Source organism: Taudactylus pleione, unplaced genomic scaffold, assembly GCF_031769625.1.
Source record: "Taudactylus pleione unplaced genomic scaffold, aTauple2 ptg002115l, whole genome shotgun sequence".
Lineage (NCBI taxonomy): Eukaryota > Metazoa > Chordata > Amphibia > Anura > Myobatrachidae > Taudactylus > Taudactylus pleione.
Window position 1 is genome coordinate 248,046 of NW_028286509.1, and position 27,518 is coordinate 275,563.

At 49.8% G+C, this 27,518-nt stretch overlaps 1 protein-coding gene across 1 annotated transcript; it reads right to left on the reverse strand.

Annotated features, from left to right (window-relative positions):
- Positions 1 to 1,231: 1,231 nt before the first annotated feature.
- On the reverse strand, positions 1,232 to 27,177 carry LOC148435674 (guanine nucleotide-binding protein G(i) subunit alpha-2). The gene is made up of 8 exons (XM_088465660.1): positions 27,125 to 27,177; positions 25,033 to 25,174; positions 23,635 to 23,795; positions 14,405 to 14,533; positions 7,141 to 7,270; positions 6,174 to 6,327; positions 5,119 to 5,316; positions 1,232 to 4,545 (listed from the first exon to the last, which is right to left on the reverse strand). Exons 1-7 carry the CDS (start codon positions 27,127 to 27,129, stop codon positions 5,126 to 5,128), a joined length of 912 nt encoding a protein of 303 aa, XP_088321786.1. The 5' UTR covers positions 27,130 to 27,177; the 3' UTR covers positions 1,232 to 4,545; positions 5,119 to 5,125.
- Positions 27,178 to 27,518: the final 341 nt, after the last annotated feature.

A 27,518-nucleotide genomic window follows, 5' to 3' on the forward strand; every position in this document is an offset into this window, starting at 1 on the left:
GCATTACAGGAATGTGCGGTATGACTTCGGTGGCACCTAGTGAGATCACAGCGTTACAGGAATGCGCGATATGACTTCCGTGGCACCTAGTGCCATCACAGCGTTCCAGGAATGCACGGTATGACTTCTGTGGCACCTAGTGCCATCACAGTGTTACAGGAATGTGCGGTATGACTTCCGTGGCACTTAGTGCCATCACAGCGTTACAGGAATGTGCGGTATGACTTCCGTGGCACCTAGTGAGATCACAGCGTTACAGGAATGCGCGGTATGGTTTCCACAGCTATTCCAGAACTATCATTAGTAAAAGTAGATTGCTTCCATGTGTATTATAGGAAATGCGGAGCCTAATATATGAGAAGAGCCCTCTAAGGTCTGTTCCCTGAGAGGATCACATCAGCCCTTTGTTCCCATTGGAAGACCTGCTAAGAGGATCACATCAGCCCTTTGTTCCCATTGGAAGACCTGCTGAGAGGATCACATCAGCCCTGTGTTACCATTGGAAGACCTGCTGAGAGGATCACATCAGCCCTTTGTTCCCATTGGAAGACCTGCTGAGAGGATCACATCAGCCCTGTGTTACCATTGGAAGACCTGCTGAGAGGATCACATCAGCCCTTTGTTCCCATTGGAAGACCTGCTGAGAGGATCACATCAGCCCTGTGTTCCCATTGGAAGACCTGCTGAGAGGATCACATCAGCCCTGTGTTCCCATTGGAAGACCTGCTGAAAGGATCACATCAGCCCTGTGTTCCCACTGGAAGACCTGCTGAGAGGATCACATCAGCCCTTTGTTCCCATTGGAAGACCTGCTGAGAGGATCACATCAGCCCTGTGTTCCCATTGGAAGACCTGCTGAGAGGATCACATCAGCCCTGTGTTCCCATTGGAGGACCTGCTGAGAGGATCACATCAGCCATTTGTTCCCATTGGAAGACCTGCTGAGAGGATCACATCAGCCCTGTGTTACCATTGGAAGACCTGCTGAGAGGATCACATCAGCCCTGTGTTACCATTGGAAGACCTGCTGAGAGGATCACATCAGCCCTGTGTTCCCATTGGAAGACCTGCTGAGAGGATCACATCAGCCCTGTGTTCCCATTGGAAGACCTGCTGAGAGGATCACATCAGCCCTATGTTCCCATTGGAAGACCTGCTGAGAGGATCACATCAGCCCTGTGTTACCTGCTGTACAATATAACAAGGATAATGGTCAATGAAAGGTCCAGAATCAATTTCTACATTTTATTATTTAAAACTTTGTGAACAATTTCAGAGAAAAAACAAAGTAATAAAAAGAGAGTGAGGGGACAGAGCGGCCCCGGCAGCGGGAACAAGCAATGTACATCAGACGCCCCAAATTTAAGAAAGGTGCGACTTCCTTCATCCCACTAAAATGAATATCATGGAGGCAGCCATGTTGTGGGCGGAGCCTGTGTTCACAGGAGTGTCGCCATCGGCAAGAAACTGATGCCATGGATGTGCTTTATGCCCCATCGATGCCACTGGTCCCTGCTCAATCAACCAGCTGTACCCCGCGTCCTCACTTAGCCTAGAGATGACTGCTCTCATCTAGAAGGGTAAAGCCAGTATGTGGTCAGTGTCACCTGCTCATATTTGGTCCATGTCTCTGTGGGAGCTCCCATTTCATATTCCCAAAACTATATAAACAATATCCCGCCCCACCAAAAAATAAATAAACGAATTCCACCCACTGCTCACCTGGCCCCAGCTCTTTCCCTTCCTCCCCCAGCTGTAAGAGCCTGGCCTGCCCCTGGTACAAGCTTCCAATTCTCATGAGGAGTGAGGCCATAGTAAGGGTCCTGCACCTCACTGACGTCTGCATCGCAAGAGTTGGAGACAAAGCTGGTAACCTGTCAACCTTAGCCAATAAGAGATGACATATGGAGGCGGGAGGATCCTAGCATATGGAGGCTGGAGAGGGTCCTGGCATATGGAGGCAGTAGGATCCTGGCATTTGGAGGCTGGAGGAAGGGGAGAATCCTGGCATTTGGAGGCTGGAGGAAGGGGAGGATCCTGGCATTTGTAGGCGGGAGGATCCTGGCATTTGGGGGCGGGAGGAAGGGGAGGATCCTGGCATATCAAGGCAGACGGAAGGGTAGGATCCTGGCATATGGAGGCGGGAGGAAGGGGAGGTTCCTGGCATATGGAGGCGGGAGGAAGGGGAGGATCCTGGCATATGGAGGCGGGAGGAAGGGGAGGATCCTGGCATATGGAGGCGGGAGGAAGGGGAGGATCCTGGCATATGGAGGCGGGAGGAAGGGGAGGATCCTGGCATATGGAGGCGGGAGGATCCTGGCATATGGAGGCTGGAGGAAGGGGAGGATCCTGGCATATGGAGGCTGGAGGAAGGGGAGGATCCTTGCATATGGAGGAAGGGGAGGATCCTGGCATATGGAGGAAAGGGAGGATCCTGGCATATGGAGACGGGAGGAAGGGGAGGATCCTGGCATATGGAGGAAGGGGAGGATCCTGGCAAATGTAGGCAGGAGGAAGGGTAGGATCCCGGCATTTGGAGGCGGGAGGATCCTGGCATTTGAAGGCGGGAGGAAGGGGAGGATCCTGGCATTTGAAGGCGGGGGGAAGGGGAGGATCCTGGCATATCGAGGCAGAAGGAAGGGTAGGATCCTGGCATATGGAGATGGGAGGAAGGGGAGGATCCTGGCATATGGAGACAGGAGGAAGGGGAGGATCCTGGCATATGGAGGAAGGGGAGGATCCTGGCATATGGAGACAGGAGGAAGGGGAGGATCCTGGCATATGGAGGAAGGGGAGGATCCTGGCATATGGAGGAAGGGGAGGATCCTGGCATATGGAGGAAGGGGAGGATCCTGGCATATGGAGGAAGGGGAGGATCCTGGCATATGGAGGAAGGGGAGGATCCTGGCATATGGAGGAAGGGGAGGATCCTGGCATATGGAGGAAGGGGAGGATCCTGGCATATGGAGGAAGGGGAGGATCCTGGCATATGGAGGAAGGGGAGGATCCTGGCATATGGAGGAAGGGGAGGATCCTGGCATATGGAGGAAGGGGAGGATCCTGGCATATGGAGGAAGGGGAGGATCCTGGCATATGGAGGCGGGAGGAAGGGGAGGATCCTGGCATATGGAGGTGGAAGGGGAGGATCCTGGCATATGGAGACAGGAGGAAGGGGAGGATCCTGGCATATGGAGACGTGAGGATCCTGGCATATGGAGGAAGGGGAGGATCCTGGCATATGGAGGAAGGGGAGGATCCTGGCATATGGAGGAAGGGGAGGATCCTGGCATATGGAGGAAGGGGAGGATCCTGGCATATGGAGGAAGGGGAGGATCCTGGCATATGGAGGAAGGGGAGGATCCTGGCATATGGAGGAAGGGGAGGATCCTGGCATATGGAGGAAGGGGAGGATCCTGGCATATGGAGGAAGGGGAGGATCCTGGCATATGGAGACAGGAGCAAGTTTCCGGAAACAGGAAGTAGAGAAGAGCAAAGTCTTCTGGAATCTTATAATGGGAAATGCAGAACATTAGTAAATGGGCGGAGACCTCAATAAAAGGGAGTTATTAAGAAGTAAAGGCAGCTGTTATCATCCTGTTATGTGCTGAGCTAAAGCTACAATATTAAGATAACCATAAAATATATATAAAAAAAAAAAAACACAGAATTGCTGAAGGCACAAAATCTACTGGTATTTATCTCCTTAAATATCACCTACACCCCCCTTCCAAATGAGAGGAGATCAGCAGCTCCAGACCTAAATTCTAGTTTATTTTTCTCATTGCTATCCTTCTATTAGAACTCTATGACACCCTTTCTCTTCCAGGAACGTGAGTTTGGATGGAGGGATTAACCCTTGAGTTATGAAGTGCAGTGTAAGCTGGACTAGCAGAGCCAGAATAGGGGGAATGCGGTACGGATGGCAGACATTGTGCTACAGGTCCCCGTCTGACAAGGAAAGGAGTAATATACAGAGAGACGTTCTAGAAGCCATAACCTGGAACGCTGTAGCTGGGGAACATGCAGTAGGTAGGTGTGACCCGTTCCCAGAACAGAGTGGGAGAACCTTGGAAGCGACATGGGCCTGTTTTGTGCTTATCCTTGTAATCAAGGAGTTAATAATTGCCATATACTATTACATGCACAGACAGCTGGACGCATGGCCTTGGCAATAAAAGATGTACTGTAAGAAAATGTCCGAGACAATCCTGGAAAAAGAGGCTGCGGCTTTTCCAAATCCCACGCCATTCCCCACCCGGAGCCCTGCCTCCCTCCAGACACAGCGCCTGTGTTCCCATTCTCCGGAAAAGCCAGAGGCGGAGGGGAGTGTGCAACTCCTGGGTGTGAGAGCCGAGGGGTTAATAGGATGCAGCAGCAGCAGATTGCAAAAGCTCAGCCTTGTACGGAGCGCTGCCCTTCACAGCAGACTCCCATCCAGCAGAGGAAAGGTTAATTACAAAATGAGACACTCAGGATAAAAACTGTAAAATCCAGAGAGGGGCAAAAGGGTCTCTGCTCCCCAATTTGTTGACATTGCCGGAACCCCTGTGGAAGGTAAAGAAAAACACTGTCAGTCAATGCGTCATACCTTACATGTATCACAGGAGACAGACTGGCACAGACACTGTGGTGTGTCCCTAGCGGTGACTATTGCTGGGTCAGGTCCAGTCTGCTCTGTGTACAGACTGTCACTGCTATGAATGGCTTACACAGCGCACACCACCACCTAGAGGCGGATAACCAGTACTGCACCTACATGCTTACAGGTCCTACTCTCCCGGAATGTCCTGAATTTCAGGGACTGCTCCCAGGAGAGCAGGGACCCAGTTTGGGCCACTTTCCTGGGAAAGTGTGTGGGAGCTTGATGCCGCGATTTGCTGCAACTTGGGTCATCATTGCTGTAATGCAATGCGTCGCAGGGGGCGTGTACACGATATTGTGACCATCACCACCATGCACCCAGGCTCTAGCCCCCTTAGAGATCCCATAAGTAGGAGAGTGTATTACAGGTTAGTCAGTAGCGCCAGAGAGCAGCGAGGACGGTGAAAGACCACATCCAAAGTCTATAGTATCGGCAAAGTATGGCGGCAACAACAAAGGGCGCAGCCAGCTTCTCACCTCGGGGTTAGAACAGACCACAGTCCTTTAGGTTATTTTTGATGATTACGTCTGTGACTGCGTCAAACACGAATTGGACGTTCTTTGTGTCGGTGGCGCAGGTGAAGTGCGTGTAGATCTCCTTGGTGTCGCGTTTCTTGTTCAGATCCTCAAACTTACTCTGGATGTAACTGGCGGCTTCATCGTACTGATTTGCGCCTGATGGGACAGCAGTAAATAAAGGGCAGAAATGAGCGACGGAGGAACAGGGAGAAGAGCGTTAGACACAACAATTAGTCTAATGACCCCCCTCCTACCAAATACCACTACAGTATAATTCCATATCTCTAGCTACATCTGAACTTTCCAATGATGGCAAGGCCAACACGCCGACGGGGTCCGCGGTTTACATATATATCAATGGGGATGTAGTTAAGTGACCGGCAGTTGCATAGCTGCTAGGTCACAATCCCGACGTCAGAATGAAGGGGGGGTTAGGTTAGGGGGCTCATGGGGCGACTTAGGGTTAGGCACCCCCCAGGAGGGGTAGGCTTGGGGAAGGGGGGGGTAGGCAACCCCCCGGGAGGGTTAGGTTTAGGGAGCGGGGGATATGGTTAGGCACCCATAAAGGAGGGTTGGGGGGGAGGGGAAGGTTAGCGTTACTTACCTCCGCTGTCGGGATTTCCTTCTTTCGGCCTCATTTCGGGATTTGAACAGTTAAAATCCCATTCCATATCAATGGTTCTAGGAGCTTATATATATATATATATATATACATATATATATATATATATATACATACATACATACATACACACACACATACACACACACACACACACACACACACACACACAGACTTGAAGGAGTCATGGGGACACAGCACAATATACAGAGACGGGGGAGATCTAAGAGCGAGTATTAAAAGAAGAGGATACAATAGAGCAGATATGGAAGCAGCTAATGGGAAAAACAAATATCTCTGATGGAAAGGCGGAAAGCCAATATTTGGTTTGTTGCCATCGGTTGGAAACATGGAGACGTTCGGTCGGCGTGCGCACGGCGTCATCTCTCACCTGTGTATTCCGGGAAACAGATGGTGAGAGGACTCTGTGTGATCTTCTCCTCAAACAGGTCCTTCTTGTTCAGGAAGAGAATGATGGACGTCTCTGTAAACCATTTATTGTTACAGATACTGTCAAACAGCTTCATGCTTTCATGCATCCGGTTCTAGGGAAGAGAGCGGGTGAGAGGTCGTCAGTGCCGCCATGGGAGACGCATTACGGCCTGTAGGAGGAGCAGACAAGCGATTCTCTCCCTGTACACGCCAGGTATCCCCGCTCAGCGCTCCATAACTTACACACACTAGAACTACATGTATACACTTTACTCTTCTCTAATAGCCCTTTGCATCCCCCGGCTGGGGCTAGGACCTGACACTTGGGAATGGAAGTGCAAAGTTATCAGGTTACTGTGGTTTTGGTGAATCAGCCTCAGCTTGTGCTGGGAATGCACAAGACTATAACCCTGAGTGTATATCTGCAGACAGCTAAGTGTTCCCATAGGTCTTTGCCACAGGAAGTAGCCGGTCGTGTCTAGATCAGCTGCTCTATGGTGTGTCAGCCATTGTAAAGATGGAGTAATCCCTGTGCTTACATGTAAGTAACAATCAGGCTCCTCTGCCCACCTTTCTGACCAGGAAAGTGACTGGCACCTGCTGATCGCTGGCACAAGCCGTCTAGTGCACCACGTAACGCTCTTCCCTCACAGATGCAAACCTGCGACCATCCATGTAACAAGACTGTAACCATAACATATAAAAGCTGCATTTCCAGGCAGTGGGGGCAGAATAAGCGGCTTATAACACGGGTCACATCCAGATTCTAACCCGTTATGTGACCTCCCCGCACTCCCATCACTAAGGAAAAGTCCCAGCACTTACTACAGGACTGTAGCTGATCACATGGCTGCCAATATAGTGGGATAAAAGGGGAAACAGCCGCAGAACGAAGCCGCACAACCATCTTCTCCCCCGTTACTCACCATCTCCTCGTCTTCTGCCAGCACAAGGTCATAAGCGCTGAGTGCCACGCAGAAAATAATCGCCGTCACGCCCTCAAAGCAGTGGATCCACTTCTTCCGCTCAGATCGCTGCCCTCCAACATCAAACATCCTGCGGTAATAATGGGAATGAGGGTCACACAACCTAAACACCTTTCTCTGCAAATATTACAGTAAAAAAGCAGGTGGTGTTTATTGGAGAGTTGTAGTGCCACCATGTGGTAGCCCACAGGTTTACACGGTTCATCTGGTAGTGATAAAGCGGATTGTATGCTCACATAACACTACCATGATTGGATAGATTTTGGTCTATGGTGTCTGTTGTTAGAATAGTTTTTGCAGGTTGGAGTGGGCTCTGCCTTCCGGGGAACGTTGGCACTTGTACTTCTCCAAGTGACAGCCCTTTAAAATTAGGTATGACAGGGCTAGCTGGGATATGTAGTTCACCAGAAAAGTAGTAATCATTATTTATTTGACATTTTTACTAATCCCACATCGGCCGCCCGAGGGGTGTCAGAAATAGCCCTAGTGCAATCAGAAGAGCACCGGTTTATCCTATGGGGGTAGACTACAATGTTCTTGCAGGCCCCACTTACCCAGGGATACCAGCCATGGACGGGGATTACCGTACCCAGGGATACCAGCCATGGATGGGAGTTACTATACCCAGGGATACTAGCAATGGATAGGGGTTACTGTACCCAGGGATAGCAGCCATGGACGGGGGTTACCGTATCCAGGGATACCAGCCATGGACGGGGGTTACCGTACCCAGGGATACCAGCCATGGACGGGGGTTACCGTACCCAGGGATACCAGCCATGAATAGGGGTTACTGTACCCAGGAACACCAGCCATGGACTGAGATTTCTCTAGCAGTGCCCCCCTGGGGCATATCCAATTGGCTGTGAGGTTTCCCCCACAAAAATGTACCTAGACATCGCAACAAATGTTCTATTACTGCAGGTATGCGCACTTCTGATAGCTGATATCCAATAGAAAAAATAATAATATCGGTTGCATAATTTTCTTTTGGACAAAACCCACAGAAAATTATTAAAAAAAAAAAAAGGAAAAAAAAGAGGAAGAAAAGGAACAGCCTGTACACCAAAAAAATAAAAAACACATTGGGTAACTGCAATAATGGATAATGGTTATTATTGTCCCAAAGAAAAAAAAATATATATTTTTTTTTAAATGCAGTGAAATAGACGATTTGTGCATAAAAAAAATGCTAAAAAAGCAAGCTCTTTGTTTCATTACAAAAAAATTAACTGAAAAATGCAAAAAAAAAAAAAAAAAAAAAAATAGTAGAAAAAAAAAAAAAGGGGTGATTTTGGAGTAATTTAGGCTAATTAAATAAAATATATAATAAAAATGGGAAAAAAAAAATAATTTATTTAAATAATTGCTTTTAAATTTGGGTGTATAAATAAATTAACAAAAAAGTTGATTTTGGGTCATTTGATTTAACAACTAATAATAACAAGTAAGGACTGGACCAATTAGGCTAATTGAAAACTTCCAATTGCCTAATTAGTCACTAGGGGGGGTGTCTAAGGGTCCCGACATTTTAAGCTTACAATAGGGATGTTTTCTCTTTTTAGCTCTGCTCTGGGGCTGCGTGAAAGTACACGCGGTCATTCCTATAGAAATTACTGCAACTGGTTTTCTACCCGGCAATTGAATATGAAAAACCTTGCGGCTGCCTCCTCCGCGTACTCTCTGCTCGCTATGCCCCCTTTATACAGTTTAGCGGCTATTACAGCATGATGGCCACGGTGGGTAGAGGAGGAAATGGTGTCCGCCCTTCTACGTAAATACATGCTGGCGCGCGAGAAACTGCCGACACGTGTAAAGACGATTTTTCGTCACTGCAATATTTCCGTCTCCGCACTGCTAACCTGGAGCGCGGAGGGGACTGGTTACCGCAAGTCATCGCTGGATTGGGAAGTATTCCTAAACAGCAACAAGCTACTACATTAATAGGGGTATTCAATATGGGAGCGAAAACATAGTTTTTGCGATGTTTTCGCAGCTATGACGTCATTATCGCAGGTTTGCTGTTACACTGTATTCAATTTCAAAGACTTTTCGCAGGTTCGAAAAGTCTTTGAAAAAAAACGGGGATAACTTTTCACCACTGAATAGGTGGCGAAAAAAAGTGCAGAACTGGGGTTTAGGGGTGCAGGCTTAAAAAAAAATAGCCTGCACCCCTGGGAATGACATTTAAAAGATAACTGTGTCAAAAAAAAGTTTTAAAAAAATAGGGACACCCCAAAAAATAATTTTAAAAATTGGGGTGAAAAAAAATAACCTAAGTGCTCTTCTGCAACACTTCTTCAATGTCGGGAAAAAAACACCTGCTGCGGCTATTTAAATCCCCGACTTTCATTTACAGGCTAAAAAACGGGGGTACCCATAGTGATCCCCCATGTTTTTACAACTTTAGGGGGGTCCTACAATTTTTTGAAGGAAAATTTCGGAACTTTACGCAAATCCCACTTCGCAGGCTCCCGTTTTCGTTAGTTTCATATTGAATACGGGGATAAGCGGGCGCGCGCCCGATACTTTATCCCTGGTAAAAGCTCCGATATGAAACGCAAACTTCGACAGCGAAGTTTGCGTTGAATTCCCCTCTATATCGCATCGATAGGGTGCGATATAATATGACCATTATCGTGCAGCACTGGATAGAGCCCCGTCTGTCACATACAATGTGCAGCCTATTACATTCCCCCTCAGGTCACTGTTGAGAAGTGACAGGACTTGGCCACAGGGAGGCACTGTTCTGTATAAGGTCTGTCTGCGCATTAATAGCAGGCACAGCGAGGTGGGCCTGATTTATCTGTGGTACATAGCGCTGCCTCTGCATGGGATAAATCTGCTGTGTAACAGCCATTACCACCGTCCTCCAATCAGTACTCCCTTCCTATATTAGACAGCAAGGATTAACATTAAACTAACTGCAATCCAGACACACTGCGGCATTTGCCCTGAGCATGCCTCGGGCCTATTAGCCGAATCCTATCCCCATGGTAACAGTTTACCCCTCCTACCTGTAGTGTGGCGTCTGTAGCAGCGGGTATGCTAGACTATATAACGGATAACCAGGCACGGCGCAGCAGTGCAACGTGCATTACACAAACATCTAATATTCTTCACCCAATTAAATAAGCAATTACAGAAACCACTAATTAAAGAGAAACCACCAAGGAAAATAACGAACTTTACATGTAACACTGAAATGTCCATTTTCTGCCAGGACTTGGGGCATTTCTACCCTGGGCGACTCCTGTGGCAGGACGGGCTCCTCAGGGCACACGTGTAGGTAGATGACCATGTAATATGCTGTCACTCAGGGGTGGAGGTAGGGGGAGATGAGGTTAGAAGAGGCAGAGGCTTCTAAATAGTCAGCTGCTATGTAAACATGGGGGCTGTGATGGGTACTGAATAATGTTATATAGTATACACAGCACCAGGTACTGCCTGATTATACTCACTGGGTGGGGGCTGTGATGGGTACTGAATAATGTTATATAGTATACACAGCACCAGGTACTGCCTGATTATACTCACTGGGTGGGGGCTGTGATGGGTACTGTATAATGTTATATAGTATACAGAGCACCAGGTACTGCCTGATTATACTCACTGGGTGGGGGCTGTGATGGGTACTGAATAATGTTATATAGTATACAGAGCACCAGGTACTGCCTGATTATACTCACTGGGTGGGGGCTGTGATGGGTACTGAATAATGTTATATAGTATACAGAGCACCAGGTACTGCCTGATTATACTCACTGGGTGGGGGCTGTGATGGGTACTGAATAATGTTATATAGTATACACAGCACCAGGTACTGCCTGATTATACTCACTGGGTGGGGGCTGTGATGGGTACTGAATAATGTTATATAGTATACAGAGCACCAGGTACTGCCTGATTATACTCACTGGGTGGGGGCTGTGATGGGTACTGAATAATGTTATATAGTATACAGAGCACCAGGTACTGCCTGATTATACTCACTGGGTGGGGGCTGTGATGGGTACTGTATAATGTTATATAGTATACAGAGCACCAGGTACTGCCTGATTATACTCACTGGGTGGGGGCTGTGATGGGTACTGTATAATGTTATATAGTATACAGAGCACCAGGTACTGCCTAATTATACTCACTGGGTGGGGGCTGTGATGGGTACTGTATAATGTTATATAGTATACAGAGCACCAGGTACTGCCTGATTATACTCACTGGGTGGGGGCTGTGATGGGTACTGAATAATGTTATATAGTATACAGAGCACCAGGTACTGCCTAATTATACTCACTGGGTGGGGGCTGTGATGGGTACTGAATAATGTTATATAGTATACAGAGCACCAGGTACTGCCTAATTATACTCACTGGGTGGGGGCTGTGATAGGTACTGAATAATGTTATATAAGATACACAGCACCAGGTACTGCCTGATTATACTCACTGGGTGGGGGCTGTGATGGGTACTGAATAATGTTATATAGTATACAGAGCACCAGGTACTGCCTGATTATACTCACTGGGTGGGGGCTGTGATGGGTACTGAATAATGTTATATAGTATACAGAGCACCAGGTACTGCCTAATTATACTCACTGGGTGGGGGCTGTGATAGGTACTGAATAATGTTATATAAGATACACAGCACCAGGTACTGCCTGATTATATGCACTAGGGGGTGTGATAGGTATTACCGCCGGCCGCATGGGTGAAGATCCCGATCGTCCCTAAGGTAAGTGTCACTAACCTATTCTACCCCCTAACCTTCCCTTAGGGGTGCCTAACCCTAACCTCAAGCCCCCCCCCCCCCCCAAGTACCTAACCCTAAGCCCCCCTCTAAGTGCCTAAACCAAACCCCCCTTCCCCGCTGCCTAAACCTAAGTCTCCCGGGGGGTGTCTAACCCTAACCTCCCCCCGGGGGTGCCTAACCCTCCCTCCTCCTAGCCTAAACCTAACCCTCCCAGGGGGGTGCCTAACCCTAAGTTCCCCCCGGGAACCCTAAACCCAACCCTCCCCCCCCACGGCTGTCCACGACCGGCGCCCGGCTTACCTTCGTTCGGTATGCCGTGTGTCGGTCTTCCGGCGTATGGTAAATGACAGACGTCGAGTTTTCAACGCCTGTCATTAGTACCACGCCGGGATTAGAGAGTCTGGAAGCCGGCGGTCGGCATTTAGACTGTCGGCTTCCAGACTACATCCCGCACTGGGTGGGGGACATGACAGTAACACTGGGGGCTGTGATTAGGCTACTGTATAATGTTATATAATATACACCGCACCAGGTACACAGGTACTGCCTGATTATACACACTGGTGGTGGGACATGACTGTAACACTGGGGGCTATGATTAGGGTACTGTATAATAATGTTATATAATATACACCGCACCAGGTAGACAGGTACTGCCTGATTATACACACTGGTGGTGGGACATGACAGTAACACTGGGGGCTATGATTAGGGTACTGTATAATGTTATATAATATACACCGCACCAGGTACACAAGTACTGTCTGATTATACACACTGGTGGTGGGACATGACCATAACACTGGGGGCTATGATTAGGGTACTGTATAATGTTATATAATATACACCGCACCAGGTACACAGGTACTGTCTGATTATACACACTGGTGGTGGGACATGACAGTAACACTGGGGGCTATGATGGGTACTGTATAATGTTATATAATATACACCGCACCAGGTACACAGGTACTGTCTGATTATACACACTGGTGGTTGGAAATGACCATAACACTGGGGGCTATGATTAGGGTACTGTATAATGTTATATAATATACAGAGCACAAGGTACTGCCTGATTATACTCACTGGGTGGGGGCTGTGATGGGTACTGTATAATGTTATATAGTATACAGAGCACCAGGTACTGCCTGATTATATGCACTAGGGGGTGTGATAGGTATTACCGCCGGCCGCATGGGTGAAGATCCCGATCGTCCCTAAGGTAAGTGTCACTAACCTATTCTACCCCCTAACCTTCCCTTAGGGGTGCCTAACCCTAACCTCAAGCCCCCCCCCCCCCCCCCAAGTACCTAACCCTAAGCCCCCCTCTAAGTGCCTAAACCAAACCCCCCTTCCCCGCTGCCTAAACCTAAGTCTCCCGGGGGGTGTCTAACCCTAACCTCCCCCCGGGGGTGCCTAACCCTCCCTCCTCCTAGCCTAAACCTAACCCTCCCAGGGGGGTGCCTAACCCTAAGTTCCCCCCGGGAACCCTAAACCCAACCCTCCCCCCCCACGGCTGTCCACGACCGGCGCCCGGCTTACCTTCGTTCGGTATGCCGTGTGTCGGTCTTCCGGCGTATGGTAAATGACAGACGTCGAGTTTTCAACGCCTGTCATTAGTACCACGCCGGGATTAGAGAGTCTGGAAGCCGGCGGTCGGCATTTAGACTGTCGGCTTCCAGACTACATCCCGCACTGGGTGGGGGACATGACAGTAACACTGGGGGCTGTGATTAGGCTACTGTATAATGTTATATAATATACACCGCACCAGGTACACAGGTACTGCCTGATTATACACACTGGTGGTGGGACATGACTGTAACACTGGGGGCTATGATTAGGGTACTGTATAATAATGTTATATAATATACACCGCACCAGGTAGACAGGTACTGCCTGATTATACACACTGGTGGTGGGACATGACAGTAACACTGGGGGCTATGATTAGGGTACTGTATAATGTTATATAATATACACCGCACCAGGTACACAAGTACTGTCTGATTATACACACTGGTGGTGGGACATGACCATAACACTGGGGGCTATGATTAGGGTACTGTATAATGTTATATAATATACACCGCACCAGGTACACAGGTACTGTCTGATTATACACACTGGTGGTGGGACATGACAGTAACACTGGGGGCTATGATGGGTACTGTATAATGTTATATAATATACACCGCACCAGGTACACAGGTACTGTCTGATTATACACACTGGTGGTTGGAAATGACCATAACACTGGGGGCTATGATTAGGGTACTGTATAATGTTATATAATATACACCGCACCAGGTACACAGGTACTGTCTGATTATACACACTGGTGGTGGGACATGACAGTAACACTGGGGGCTATGATTAGGGTACTGTATAATGTTATATAATATACACCGCACCAGGTACACAGGTACTGTCTGATTATACACACTTGAAGTGCAGGTCTTTGAAAGTGAAGTGTGTTTCCACTATTCCCGTGGTTTTCACCCTCGTCCTCAGAACATCCTGCTGTGTGGGTACGTAGTCAGACCGGGCGATTCGCTCCAAATCATTCAGGTAACTGTGGGGAGAGAGATGCGTTATGCGGGACACTTACACCAGAGAGCACATTTACGGGCTGGACAGTATGGGTCTTATTCAAATTACTACGTAAACCCAATGCTTTACCTACTAATCGCATTGTTTGGGGTCTGCACAGGTGCAGAACGGGTCTTGTGATCTCGCTCGCAGACCCCCAAAGCCGCAGCACTCGGATCGAATTTGCCGTCAGGAGGCGTCTTCTTCCTATAGACGCCTCCTCAGCACCTCCATATTTGCAGAACCGTCCACACCAGGGTCAGGCACTATATTCATATATATACGTGTTCAAGACATCAACAAAAACACTCATCTGAAATACCTGCAGCAGCGTATGTCTAAGCTCTTATATACAGTAAGCGTTGTGTAACCTGTCTGCGTTCCCCCGGCAGACGTGTGTTCATGGACAGATCAGGTCTCAACATGCCGGCTGTCTCAATGGGGAGGAAACTGCTTCCGAACAATAAACCCCAGGTGGGTCCCTCACTTACCACCCTGCTAATTAATATTGATTTGACCTCGTTAGGAGCTCTAATGAAGCACTTATGCAGCTGCTGACAGAGCTGTACGGACCCTATGTCGTTATTTAGCACATTAACCCCTTAGGGAGATGCTCCAAATGAGCCTCCAAGGACGTCGGCTGCACTTTCATCAGTTCCTCTTCTCCGAAACCGCGAGGAGAGCGCGGAGAGCCAGCGCTGCTGACACGGTGTACCGGCGGAGGGCGACTGCGCTATCGCTACAGATACATGGAACATTATTTGCAATTTAACGCAGGCGATTCATTTTAAAGGCCCACAAAGTCCCAAACGGGATGAGGTCAATATCCGAACTGCGGGGATTCCGGCGCTCAAAATGCCGATGCCGGAATCCAGACCACCAGAAATATAAAGGTAAATAGAGGCGTTGGGAAGAGGGTTAGGCACTAGGGGGAGGCGAAGGTTTAGGGGTCAGGCACTAGGGGGAAGGTTTAGGGGTCAGGCACTAGGGGGAAGGTTTAGGGGTTAGGCACGAGGGGGAGGGGAAGGTTTAGAGGTTAGGCACTAGGGGGAGGGGAAGGTTTAGGGGTTAGGCACTAAGGGGAGGCGAAGGTTTAGGGGTTAGGCACTAGGGGGAGGGGAAGGTTTAGGGGTTAGGCACTAGGGGGAGGGAAAGGTTCAGGGGTTAGGCACTAGGGGGAGGGAAAGGTTCAGGGGTTAGGCACTAGGGGGAGGGAAAGGTTCAGGGGTTAGGCACTAGGTGGAGGGAAAGGTTCAGGGGTTAGGCACTAGGTGGAGGGAAAGGTTCAGGGGTCAGGCACTAGGTGGAGGGAAAGGTTCAGGGGTCAGGCACTAGGGGGAGGGAAAGGTCACTAGGGGGAGGGGAAGGTTTAGGGGTCAGGCACTAGGGGGAGGGGAAGGTTCAGGGGTCAGGCACTAGGGGGAGGGGAAGGTTCAGGGGTTAGGCACTAGGGGGAGGGAAAGGTTTAGGGGTTAGGCACTAGGGGGAGGGAAAGGTTTAGGGGTCAGGCACTAGGGGGAGGGGAAGGTTTAGGGGTTAGGCACGAGGGGGAGGGGAAGGTTTAGGGGTTAGGCACTAGGGGGAGGGAAAGGTTTAGGGGTCAGGCACTAGGGGGAGGGAAAGGTTTAGGGGTCAGGCACTAGGGAGATGGAAAGGTTTAGGGGTTAGGCACGAGGGGGAGGGGAAGGTTTAGGGGTCAGGCACTAGGGGGAGGGGAAGGTTTAGGGGTTAGGCACTAGGGGGAGGGGAAGTTTTAGGGGTTAGGCACTAGGGGGAGGGGAAGTTTTAGGGGTTAGGCACTAGAGGGAGGGAAAGTTTTAGTTGTTAGGCACTAGGGGGAGGGGAAGTTTTAGGGGTTAGGCACTAGGGGGAGGGGAAGTTTTAGGGGTTAGGCACTAGGGGGAGGGGAAGTTTTAGGGGTTAGGCACTAGGGGGAGGGGAAGGTTTAGGGGTTAGGCACTAGGGGTGAGCTTAATTTCAGGTACCAGGGAGGTAAGGTTAGGGTAAGGAGAGGGGATATATACTGACCGACAAGTGTCCGGAGTCTTTCGGTCAGCAACTAACAGTCACAAAAGTATATATCTATATATTATGTGTGTGTAACGTGTAATACCATGAAACAGAGGTTTTAAATTGAATATAATGTAACTAGTGAAAACTAATCCTCTATCTTCCTGGTGAGCCCATAGTAACACACAGAAGTACATGTACTGTCCCCACACATCTCATTACTTCATTACTACCTGTGTGGGGATCACATGCAGCACGGCATAGGGATTAATTCATCCCTACCCTGCTCTATTTAACTAGCTGCAAACTTTATAAATTGTGTTCACTTTAGATCAGAACTTTTGAGAGTTGTTAGTAGTTCCTGGAACTTGCATTAAAGGGGCTTTGTGGTAACAATCTGTTACATGAGGTGATGCTATATAATGGGCTTTGTGGTAACAATCTGTTACATGAGGTGATGCTATATAATGGGCTTTGTGGTAACAATCTGTTACATGAGGTGATGCTATATAATGGGCTTTGTGGCAACAATCTGTTACATGAGGTGATGCTATATAATGGGCTTTGTGGTAACAATCTGTTACATGAGGTGATGCTATATAATGGGCTTTTGTGGTAACAATCTGTTGCATGAGGTGATGCTATATAATGGGCTTTGTGGTAACAATCTGTTACATGAGGTGATGCTATATAATGGGCTTTGTGGTAGCAATCTGTTACATGAGGTGATGCTATATAATGGGCTTTTGTGGTAACAATCTGTTACATGAGGTGATGCTATATAATGGGCTCATTTTGCTTTTCATGTTCTGCAAATCATTAATCCATAAGACTATTGTTTAATGCTCATATCTGTATTTACAGCAGCTGAAGGGACTTTATAAGCTTTGTGAGGTTTCTCATAGCAACCAAACAGCTTCTGTCATCGACCAGGGGTTCCCAACCACGGTCCTCAAGGCACACTAACAGTCCAGGTTTTAGGGATAGCCATACTTGAGCACATGTGACTTAATTAGTACCTCAGTTATATTGATTTAACCATCTGTGCACAATCATGGATATCACTAAAACCAGGACGGTTAAGCTGGCCACACACTAGACCAACTTTCATCCAACCAGCCAACTAGTTGATTGGTTGTTATGAGAATCTGGTAAGGTATAAAGTAAATGACAATCAGCAATTTGCTCCCAAACGCCGGAAAATTATTATTATTATTATTTGGATCAAACAGTTAACAAACTTGTCTGACGCCATTTTCATCTGTTTTCTTGCATTTAGGAGCAAATTGCTGATCAGTTACTCCCATACGTTACCAGATTTTCATTCCAACCAATCACCTAGTTGGCTGGTTGGATGAAAGTTGGTCTAGTGTGTGGCCAGCTTCAGTGTGCCTTGAGGACAGAGGTTGGGAATCACTGCACTAGATGATTAAAATGAGCGATTGAACTATATCGATATCGTTCGATAATCATTTACAGATTGTTTAAAAAAATTGGTCTTTTAGACATCTATCATCGTGTAAACATGCTGGTCAACCTGATGAAAATGTCAGGTTCAGCATGCTTACAGATGATTGTGCCCAGGGACGTTTCTATAGAGGGGGTCCGTGTGCAGTCTCCGACAGGGGTCCCATCCTCTCTGTCTGGCGACCGGCAGCGCACTGAGCTGTGTGCGGCCAGCGCTGGGAGTTATAGACTCTGGGCACTAGAGTGCGCCCAGAGTCTATAGAGGATGCGTTGGCCCCCGGGAAAAGTGCCGTGGCAGCCATTTTTCCTGCACTTCGCATGGCAAACGACGGGAAAATGGCCGTGGCGGCCATTTTCCAGTCGTTTTTACAGTGTCGGACCCCCGCGCCGACGTGGGACTCCGGAGAGGTAAGTAATTCTATGGGTGCAGGGTGTCCGGTGTGGGGCCCCCTGGACCCAGGGGCCCATGTTCCCTGCACCCATTATAGATACTCCCCTGATTGTGCCTACACTGAATGACTGCTCGTAGTGTAGGCACATCACAGACAGACAAACGACTGCACAATTACAATGTGGTAATCGTGCAGTCTTTTGCCTGTCTTCTAGTGGATGTGTGCCTTTAGACGCTTATCGGTTGCTATGGGCAAATTCTCAACTATCTCTCCAAGGTTTGATACACCTGGCCCTTAGTAGACAGGACTAGTTGGACTTGTATCACGTAGGAATAAGGGTGGGGTGTAGGAGAGAGCAGGTCTCAGTACTGACATGTTGTCCTATATCATCAGCCTTTACTCAATTTATTGCAAGACAGACCTGCTGCAATGCTGAGGCCCATGTAGGGCACCTGGCCAAGCAGAAAGGCGTGTATGTTCTGGTGGTTGGAAGATGCCTGCAGGTATACCCGATCTGCCTATGTGTACAGTCATCTTCTGATCACACTGACAGCCCTTATGATGCCGGAAGTGACCCAGACAAGGGTCTGAAGAACTAAATGGCCAGACCATGTGCAATTGGGCTACCCTGAAGGCTCCAATGGTAACTAGCTGGATAGGTCTTTGGCTATGTGTGAAGTAGTAAGAAATACTCCATCTCACTGTACGCGGTGTATACATGGAGTAAGAAATACTCCATCACACTGTACGCGGTGTATACATGGAGTAAGAAATACTCCATCACACTGTACGCGGTGTATACATGGAGTAAGAAATACTCCATCACACTGTACGCGGTGTATACATGGAGAAAGAAATACTCCATCACACTGTACGCGGTGTATACATGGAGTAAGAAATACTCCATCACACTGTACGCGGTATATACATGGAGTAAGAAATACTCCATCACACTGTACGCGGTATATACATGGAGTAAGAAATACTCCATCACACTGTACGCGGTATATACATGGAGTAAGAAATACTCCATCACACTGTACACGGTGTATACATGGAGTAAGAAATACTCCATCACACTGTACGCGGTGTCTACATGGAGTAAGAAATACTCCATCACACTGTACGCGGTGTCTACATGGAGTAAGAAATACTCCATCACACTGTACGCGGTGTCTACATGGAGTAAGAAATACTCCATCACACTGTACGCGGTGTATACATGAAGTAAGAAATACTCCATCACACTGTACGCAGTGTATAAATACTCCATCACACTGTACGCGGTGTATACATGGAGTAAGAAATACTCCATCACACTGTACGCGGTATATACATGGAGTAAGAAATACTCCATCACACTGTACGCGGTGTATACATGGAGTAAGAAATACTCCATCACACTGTACACGGTGTCTACATGGAGTAAGAAATACTCCATCACACTGTACGCGGTGTATACATGGAGTAAGAAATACTCCATCACACTGTACGCGGTGTATACATGGAGTAAGAAATACTCCATCACACTGTACGCGGTATATACATGGAGTAAGAAATACTCCATCACACTGTACGCGGTGTATACATGGAGTAAGAACTACTCCATCACACTGTACGCGGTGTATACATGGAGTAAGAACTACTCCATCACACTGTACGCGGTGTATACATGGAGTAAGAACTACTCCATCACACTGTACGCGGTGTATACATGGAGTAAGAACTACTCCATCACACTGTACGCGGTGTATACATGGAGTAAGAAATACTCCATCACACTGTACGCGGTGTATACATGGAGTAAGAAATACTCCATCACACTGTACGCGGTGTATACATGGAGTAAGAAATACTCCATCACACTGTACGCGGTGTATACATGGAGTAAGAAATACTCCATCACACTGTACGCGGTATATACATGGAGTAAGAAATACTCCATCACACTGTACGCGGTGTATACATGGAGTAAGACCAGAAACGTTACATTTTTGGCTCCGTTGAGCCGTCAGGATGAGGTAAGTGGCCTATACACCTGTGCTCAGGTAAGTCCATGAATCGTAGCACGGGAAGCATGTGACAAATATGGCTGGGGTCTGTGTGTGTGGGGGACATGGGGTGGGGACTTTGCATATTATTAATAGTCCTGTTGGTGTTTGGAGCACTTTGTAGCCAGGACACACGGGCGGATCCCCTTAGACGGGTCGCTCAGCGCAGAGCTCTTCATGCAAAGCCCGATTTGCATATTTTCTCATTTGCCATTAACCACTCGTCTGCTGAAGACAATTGATGACTGCAGCAGATGTGTTAGCAGTAAGAAATACATTACATTCAGCCAGACAGCCACCAGCACAGCAGAGGCTGCACATTGCAGGATATACACTACTCCTGGCCAGACAGCCACCAGCACAGCAGAGGCTGCACATTGCAGGATATACACTACTCCTGGCCAGACAGCCACCAGCACAGCAGAGGCTGCACATTGCAGGATATACACTACTCCTGGCCAGATAGTCACCAGCACAGCAGAGAGTGCACATTGCAGGACATACACTACTCCTGGCCAGACAGTCACCAGCACAGCAGAGAGTGCACATTGCAGGATATACACTACTCCTGGCCAGACAGTCACCAGCACAGCAGAGAGTGCACATTGCAGGATATACACTACTCCTGGCCAGACAGCCACCAGCACAGCAGAGGCTGCACATTGCAGGACACATACTACTCCTGGCCAGATAGTCACCAGCACAGCAGAGAGTGCACATTGCAGGACATACACTACTCCTGGCCAGACAGCCACCAGCACAGCAGAGGGTGCACATTGCAGGACATACACTACTCCTGGCCAGACAGCCACCAGCACAGCAGAGAGTGCACATTGCAGGACATACACTACTCCTGGCCAGACAGTCACCAGCACAGCAGAGGATGCACATTGCAGGACATACACTACTCCTGGCCAGACAGTCACCAGCACAGCAGAGGATGCACATTGCAGGACATACACTACTCCTGGCCAGACAGCCACCAGCACAGCAGAGGGTGCACATTGCAGGACATACGCTACTCCTGGCCAGACAGCCACCAGCACAGCAGAGGCTGCACATTGCAGGATATACACTACTCCTGGCCAGACAGTCACCAGCACAGCAGAGGATGCACATTGCAGGACATACACTGCTCCTGGCCAGATAGTCACCAGCACAGCAGAGAGTGCACATTGCAGGACATACACTACTCCTGGCCAGACAGCCACCAGCACAGCAGAGGATGCACATTGCAGGATATACACTACTCCTGGGTGTGGGCAGAGATTAGAGCAGTAATTCCCATCCTCAGGGAACACTAACAGTCCTGGTTTTGTTGATATCCATGCTAAAGCACAAGTGGTAAATCAAAATAACTGATTTAATAATTAAGTCACCTGTGCCCAAGTACGGCTATCCTTAAAACCTGGACTGTTAGTGTGCCTTGAGGACCGCAGTTGGGAACCCCTGGATTAGAGCCATGCACGGTGATCTGGGTGTCTCTCAGCGAGGACAGTGTTAATGGAGCGTGTGCTGGGACACAGGAAGCTCTCTCTGATATTTGCATCCAGGAGCATGTTACATGCAAATCGCTATTCTATCCCCCCCCCCCCCCACGCTTATTCACCTGCACACAAGCTAAATATATTCCGTCTCCTTTACACATCTATTTTAAAATGTCATTTAATTTTCATATATCGTCACAGAAACATTTTCCCTGGTGTGAACAGATCAACATTTGCTGGACAGCTGCAGCTCGTCTACCCATACGCTCCACTATCTGAACTACAGCTCCCAGCATGCCTGTACTATTGCCTATATGGCTGCATGCTCCTCCCCCTTAGCAGAGCCACGGGAAGTGTATCCCAAGGACTCACTGCTGCTTTATTACAGCATCGGGAAGGGGGGGAAAGTGACCGTGCGGATCACACAGCTGCAAGATTCCTATTGGTTTACAGTCACTTCCCTTTTCCTGTAACTCAGTGCCTGATTCCGACCCGCTCGCGAGCGCTATGCGCATGCAAGCGGGTCGATGGTGGCCCAGCGCGCATGCGCGAGACCTGGATAGCAACGGGCAATCCGTCGCTCCGGGTCTCGTACCAAAGGGGGCGTGCTGTCGATGTTGAGTGACAGCACGCCCCCTTTGGTGGGCGGGCCGGGGGCGTGGCTGCCCAGACAGAGGCGTTCCCATGTGAACGCCTCCGTTTGGGGGCGGCCCCACTAGATTTCGGCTCTGTGAGAGCAGACATCTCTCTGGGGCTTGTGGCAACGAGACCCTACCACAAGGGTCTCGTCGCAAGCCCGATGGTCGCGATGGTCTTGACGCACAGGTGGCCGGATCCTATGGCACACAGGATCCGGACCACCTGTGCGCCATAGGATCCGGACCACCTGTGCGCCATAGGATCCGGACCACCTGTGCGCCATAGGATCCGGACCACCTGTGCGCCATAGGATCCGGACCACCTGTGCGCCATAGGATCCGGACCACCTGTGCGCCATAGGATCCGGACCACCTGTGCGCCATAGGATCCGGACCACCTGTGCGCCATAGGATCCGGACCACCTGTGCGCCATAGGATCCGGACCACCTGTGCGCCATAGGATCCGGACCACCTGTGCGCCATAGGATCCGGACCACCTGTGCGCCATAGGATCCGGACCACCTGTGCGCCATAGGATCCGGACCACCTGTGCGCCATAGGATCCGGACCACCTGTGCGCCATAGGATCCGGACCACCTGTGCGCCATAGGATCCGGACCACCTGTGCGCCATAGGATCCGGACCACCTGTGCGCCATAGGATCCGGACCACCTGTGCGCCATAGGATCCGGACCACCTGTGCGCCATAGGATCCGGACCACCTGTGCGCCATAGGATCCGGACCACCTGTGCGCCATAGGATCCGGACCACCTGTGCGCCATAGGATCCGGCCATTTGCCAGCATACAGATCTCAGAGATTACACCACACAAGTCATAGCGTAAGTGTCTGGCCCTTGTGTTTCTATGCTAATGAGCAATGTAACATAAATCACTATTCTCTGGAGGCAGAAGTTACTATATTTCCAGTGACAGCACATTATGCAGTAATAAAGTATTGTAGATGTAGGTGTGTTATTATAGCAATGATGCTATGAGCGGGTCTCCCAGTACACAGGACTCCCCATCAGACACTTACTAGGCGGCAGAGTCATTAAGCTGGTATTCCCGGGAACGGTTGAAACATGCCTGTACCCCCTGGTCCGCCCACAGCCTGCGAATGACCCCGGCCAGATCATCTGGCAAGATGCCCTGCTCCTCTGCCGTAGAAGACAGCGCAAAGAGCTGCCGCGCATCATCCTGCAAATAGAGAAGGGACAACAGCGGGACGTCAGACTGTAACGCTGAGTAGGGGGCGAGCGTCATGTGATAGGTTACTGTACACATCCATTATAAGCCGTCAGCAGCCTGTGCCCCTCCAGCTGATGTGGGACTTGTAGTGCCACAGACCGACTACAACTATATTGTTATACAATTCATCAATCCAGCAGGGGGTCCGCTCCCAGGTTCAGACGGGCCTGTCCCCACCGCCGGGTTATCAAGGACCATGAGGAAAGGTAAAAGGAGGAGGGAAGTAGTTCTTGGTGCTCACACATAGGACTGTGATACATACAGAGCTTTAGTGGCTTCTTTCCTTCCGCGGGCTGAGAAACGTGCGCCATCGGGTGCAGGGAGTGGGCTAACAAGTCATGCCCCACACCCCACACGGGAGTACGAATAATGACTGGGTATATCTGTTGTACTGTACCCCTGACCGTCAGTCACAGGGAGAGTTTTACGTATAGTATGAAACATCAATTGGAGTTATCCTAAATGTAGGACGCTGCCCCGGGACCAGACATTTTTTTAATAATATAAAATAAATATATTTGGGAAACAAAATTAGGTGAATTCCGTCCCCTTTACCTGGATATTAGGACGCTGTTAGAGGATGTATGTGATCATACATATATGCGAGTGGTGGCCAGGCAGGAGGGGGTTAACTTCACGCCAGCAACAAGCATTGAGCACCCTGCAGAGAGGAGTTTAATGAGGACGCAGCTTAGCAATGGCGCCCGTTCCTAATTAGATTATCCCATCCCCAGTGACTGCATTTCCACTGGCTGATTATCTCCATGACAAGGAGATCACAAACTCACAATGTGACAGGGGGGTAACAGACCGCTGCACAGAAACTACGGGAAAGTCCTCAGTGGTGCTCATTCTGACACCCCCCCCTCCTCCCCGACAGAGGGTGACCTTGCTTTCATGGACTTGTAGTTCCACGCCAGCTGGAGACCTGAGAGCCGCCCACCTTAGCTAGAAGTGTTCCTATTAGACCCAAATGCTCTTTGCCTGCTGACGTCTGGGTACGTTAGTGCTTGCTCAGGTGAGGGCTCGTCTGTCAATGTCTCTTACAACAGATCCCACCTGGGAAAGCTTGGGCTGGTGCAGACAGATGTGTTAGGGACCGTGTATAATAATGACGGTAAGTAGGAATTGCAGCCGTTCTATCCTGTATTCATTCCAGGCTACGGCAGACACTGTAATCACTTACCGCTCTGGCTGTGTCCCCGAAGTCTATCTTCAGATTGCCCATAGCCTTAATAATGGCCATGATGGACTGTATTGTGTTGCTGTAAACCACAGCCCTGTACTGCTGGCATTCTTCCTCCGAGTAACCATCTTCATGGATAATCCTGGAACACAACATAAGTGCTCAGAACACCGACATCCTGTATAAACTATACATATATACTGTAACACATCACTGCCAGCTGCACATACCGGTCACGTAATGTCACATGTGTGTACACCCCACAATCAGGTATAAATATTCATCCTGGATCTAGATCTGCAGCAGCCATAGCATTCATCCCTAGCAAGGTCCCCTGCTTCCATCGCCCCCAGCAACAAGAGCCCTGCCCCCTTCCCCCCAACAAGGTCCCCTGCTTCCATCGCCCCCAGCAACAAGAACCCCCGCCCCCTTCCCCCCAGCAACAAGGTCCCCTGCTTCCATTGCCCCCAGCAACAAGAGCCCCGCCCCCTTTCCCCCAGCAACAAGGTCCCCTGCTTCCATTGCCCCCAGCAACAAGACCCCCGCCCCCTTTCCCCCCAGCAACAAGGTCCCCTGCTTCCATTGCCCCCAGCAACAAGAGCCCCGCCCCCTTTCCCCCAGCAACAAGGTCCCCTGCTTCCATTGCCCCCAGCAACAAGAGCCCCCGCCCCCTTCCCCCCAGCAACAAGGTCCATTGCTTCCATCGCCCCCAGCAACAAGAACCCCCGCCCCCTTCCCCCCAGCAACAAGGTCCCCTGCTTCCATTGCCCCCAGCAACAAGAGCCCCGCCCCCTTCCCCCCAGCAACAAGGTCCCCTGCTTCCATTGCCCCCAGCAACAAGAGCCCCGCCCCCTTCCCCCCAGCAACAAGGTCCCCTGCTTCCATTGCCCCCAGCAACAAGAGCCCCGCCCCCTTTCCCCCAGCAACAAGGTCCCCTGCTTCCCTCGCCCCCAGCAACAAGAACCCCCGCCCCCTTCCCCCCAGCAACAAGGTCCCCTGCTTCCATTGCCCCCAGCAACAAGAGCCCCGCCCCCTTTCCCCCAGCAACAAGGTCCCCTGCTTCCATTGCCCCCAGCAACAAGAGCCCCGCCCCCTTTCCCCCAGCAACAAGGTCCCCTGCTTCCATTGCCCCCAGCAACAAGAGCCCCCACCCCCTTCCCCCCAGCAACAAGGTCCATTGCTTCCATCGCCCCCAGCAACAAGAACCCCCGCCCCCTTCCCCCCAGCAACAAGGTCCCCTGCTTCCATTGCCCCCAGCAACAAGAGCCCCGCCCCCTTTCCCCCAGCAACAAGGTCCATTGCTTCCATCGCCCCCAGCAACAAGAACCCCCGCCCCCTTCCCCCCAGCAACAAGGTCCCCTGCTTCCATTGCCCCCAGCAACAAGAGCCCCGCCCCCTTTCCCCCAGCAACAAGGTCCCCTGCTTCCCTCGCCCCCAGCAACAAGAACCCCCGCCCCCTTCCCCCCAGCAACAAGGTCCCCTGCTTCCATTGCCCCCAGCAACAAGGTCCCCTGCTTCCATTCCCCCAGCAACAAGGTCCCCTGCTTCCATTGCCCCCAGCAACAAGAGCCCCGCCCCCTTTCCCCCAGCAACAAGGTCCCCTGCTTCCATTGCCCCCAGCAACAAGAGCCCCCGCCCCCTTCCCCCCAGCAACAAGGTCCATTGCTTCCATCGCCCCCAGCAACAAGAACCCCCGCCCCCTTCCCCCCAGCAACAAGGTCCCCTGCTTCCATTGCCCCCAGCAACAAGAGCCCCGCCCCCTTTCCCCCAGCAACAAGGTCCATTGCTTCCATCGTCCCCAGCAACAAGAACCCCCGCCCCCTTCCCCCCAGCAACAAGGTCCCCTGCTTCCATTGCCCCCAGCAACAAGAGCCCCGCCCCCTTCCCCCCAGCAACAAGGGCCCTCACTCCCTTCCCCCCCAGCAACAAGGGCCCCTGCATAACCCAAAGAATTTTGACAATTTTTTAGGTTTTCTAAAAAGCCCGTCTGACATCACTCTCAGTAGGAACAGGAGGATTATTATTATTATTATACAGTTATCTCAGATAAATACACAGCACAATACAGTGTAGAAATGCCGCGAGCTCTTACTTCATCTGTTTGACAATCGTGCTCTTCCCGGACTCCCCAGCACCTGCAGGAACACGAAAGGGAGGGTTATTCAGAACACGTAAATATATGCACAAACCACATATACCGTCTATTACACGTGTGTCCGGGATCTCAGACACGTAAATATATACACAAACCATATATACCGTCTATTACACGTGTGTCCGGGATCTCAGACACGTAAATTTATACACAAACCATATATACCGTCTATTACACGTGTGTCCGGGATCTCAGACACGTAAATATATACACAAACCATATATACCGTCTATTACACGTGTGTCCGGGATCTCAGACACGTAAATTTATACACAAACCATATATACCGTCTATTACACGTGTGTCCGGGATCTCAGACACGTAAATATAT

Coding starts and splice junctions, on each gene's coding strand:
- LOC148435674 (XM_088465660.1), bottom strand. Junction 23,796..25,032: donor TCGGGGACACAGCCAGAGCG/GTAAGTGATTAC, acceptor CTCTATTTGCAG/GATGATGCGCGGCAGCTCTT. Junction 7,271..14,404: donor TTCAAAGACCTGCACTTCAA/GTGTGTATAATC, acceptor TTATTACCGCAG/GATGTTTGATGTTGGAGGGC.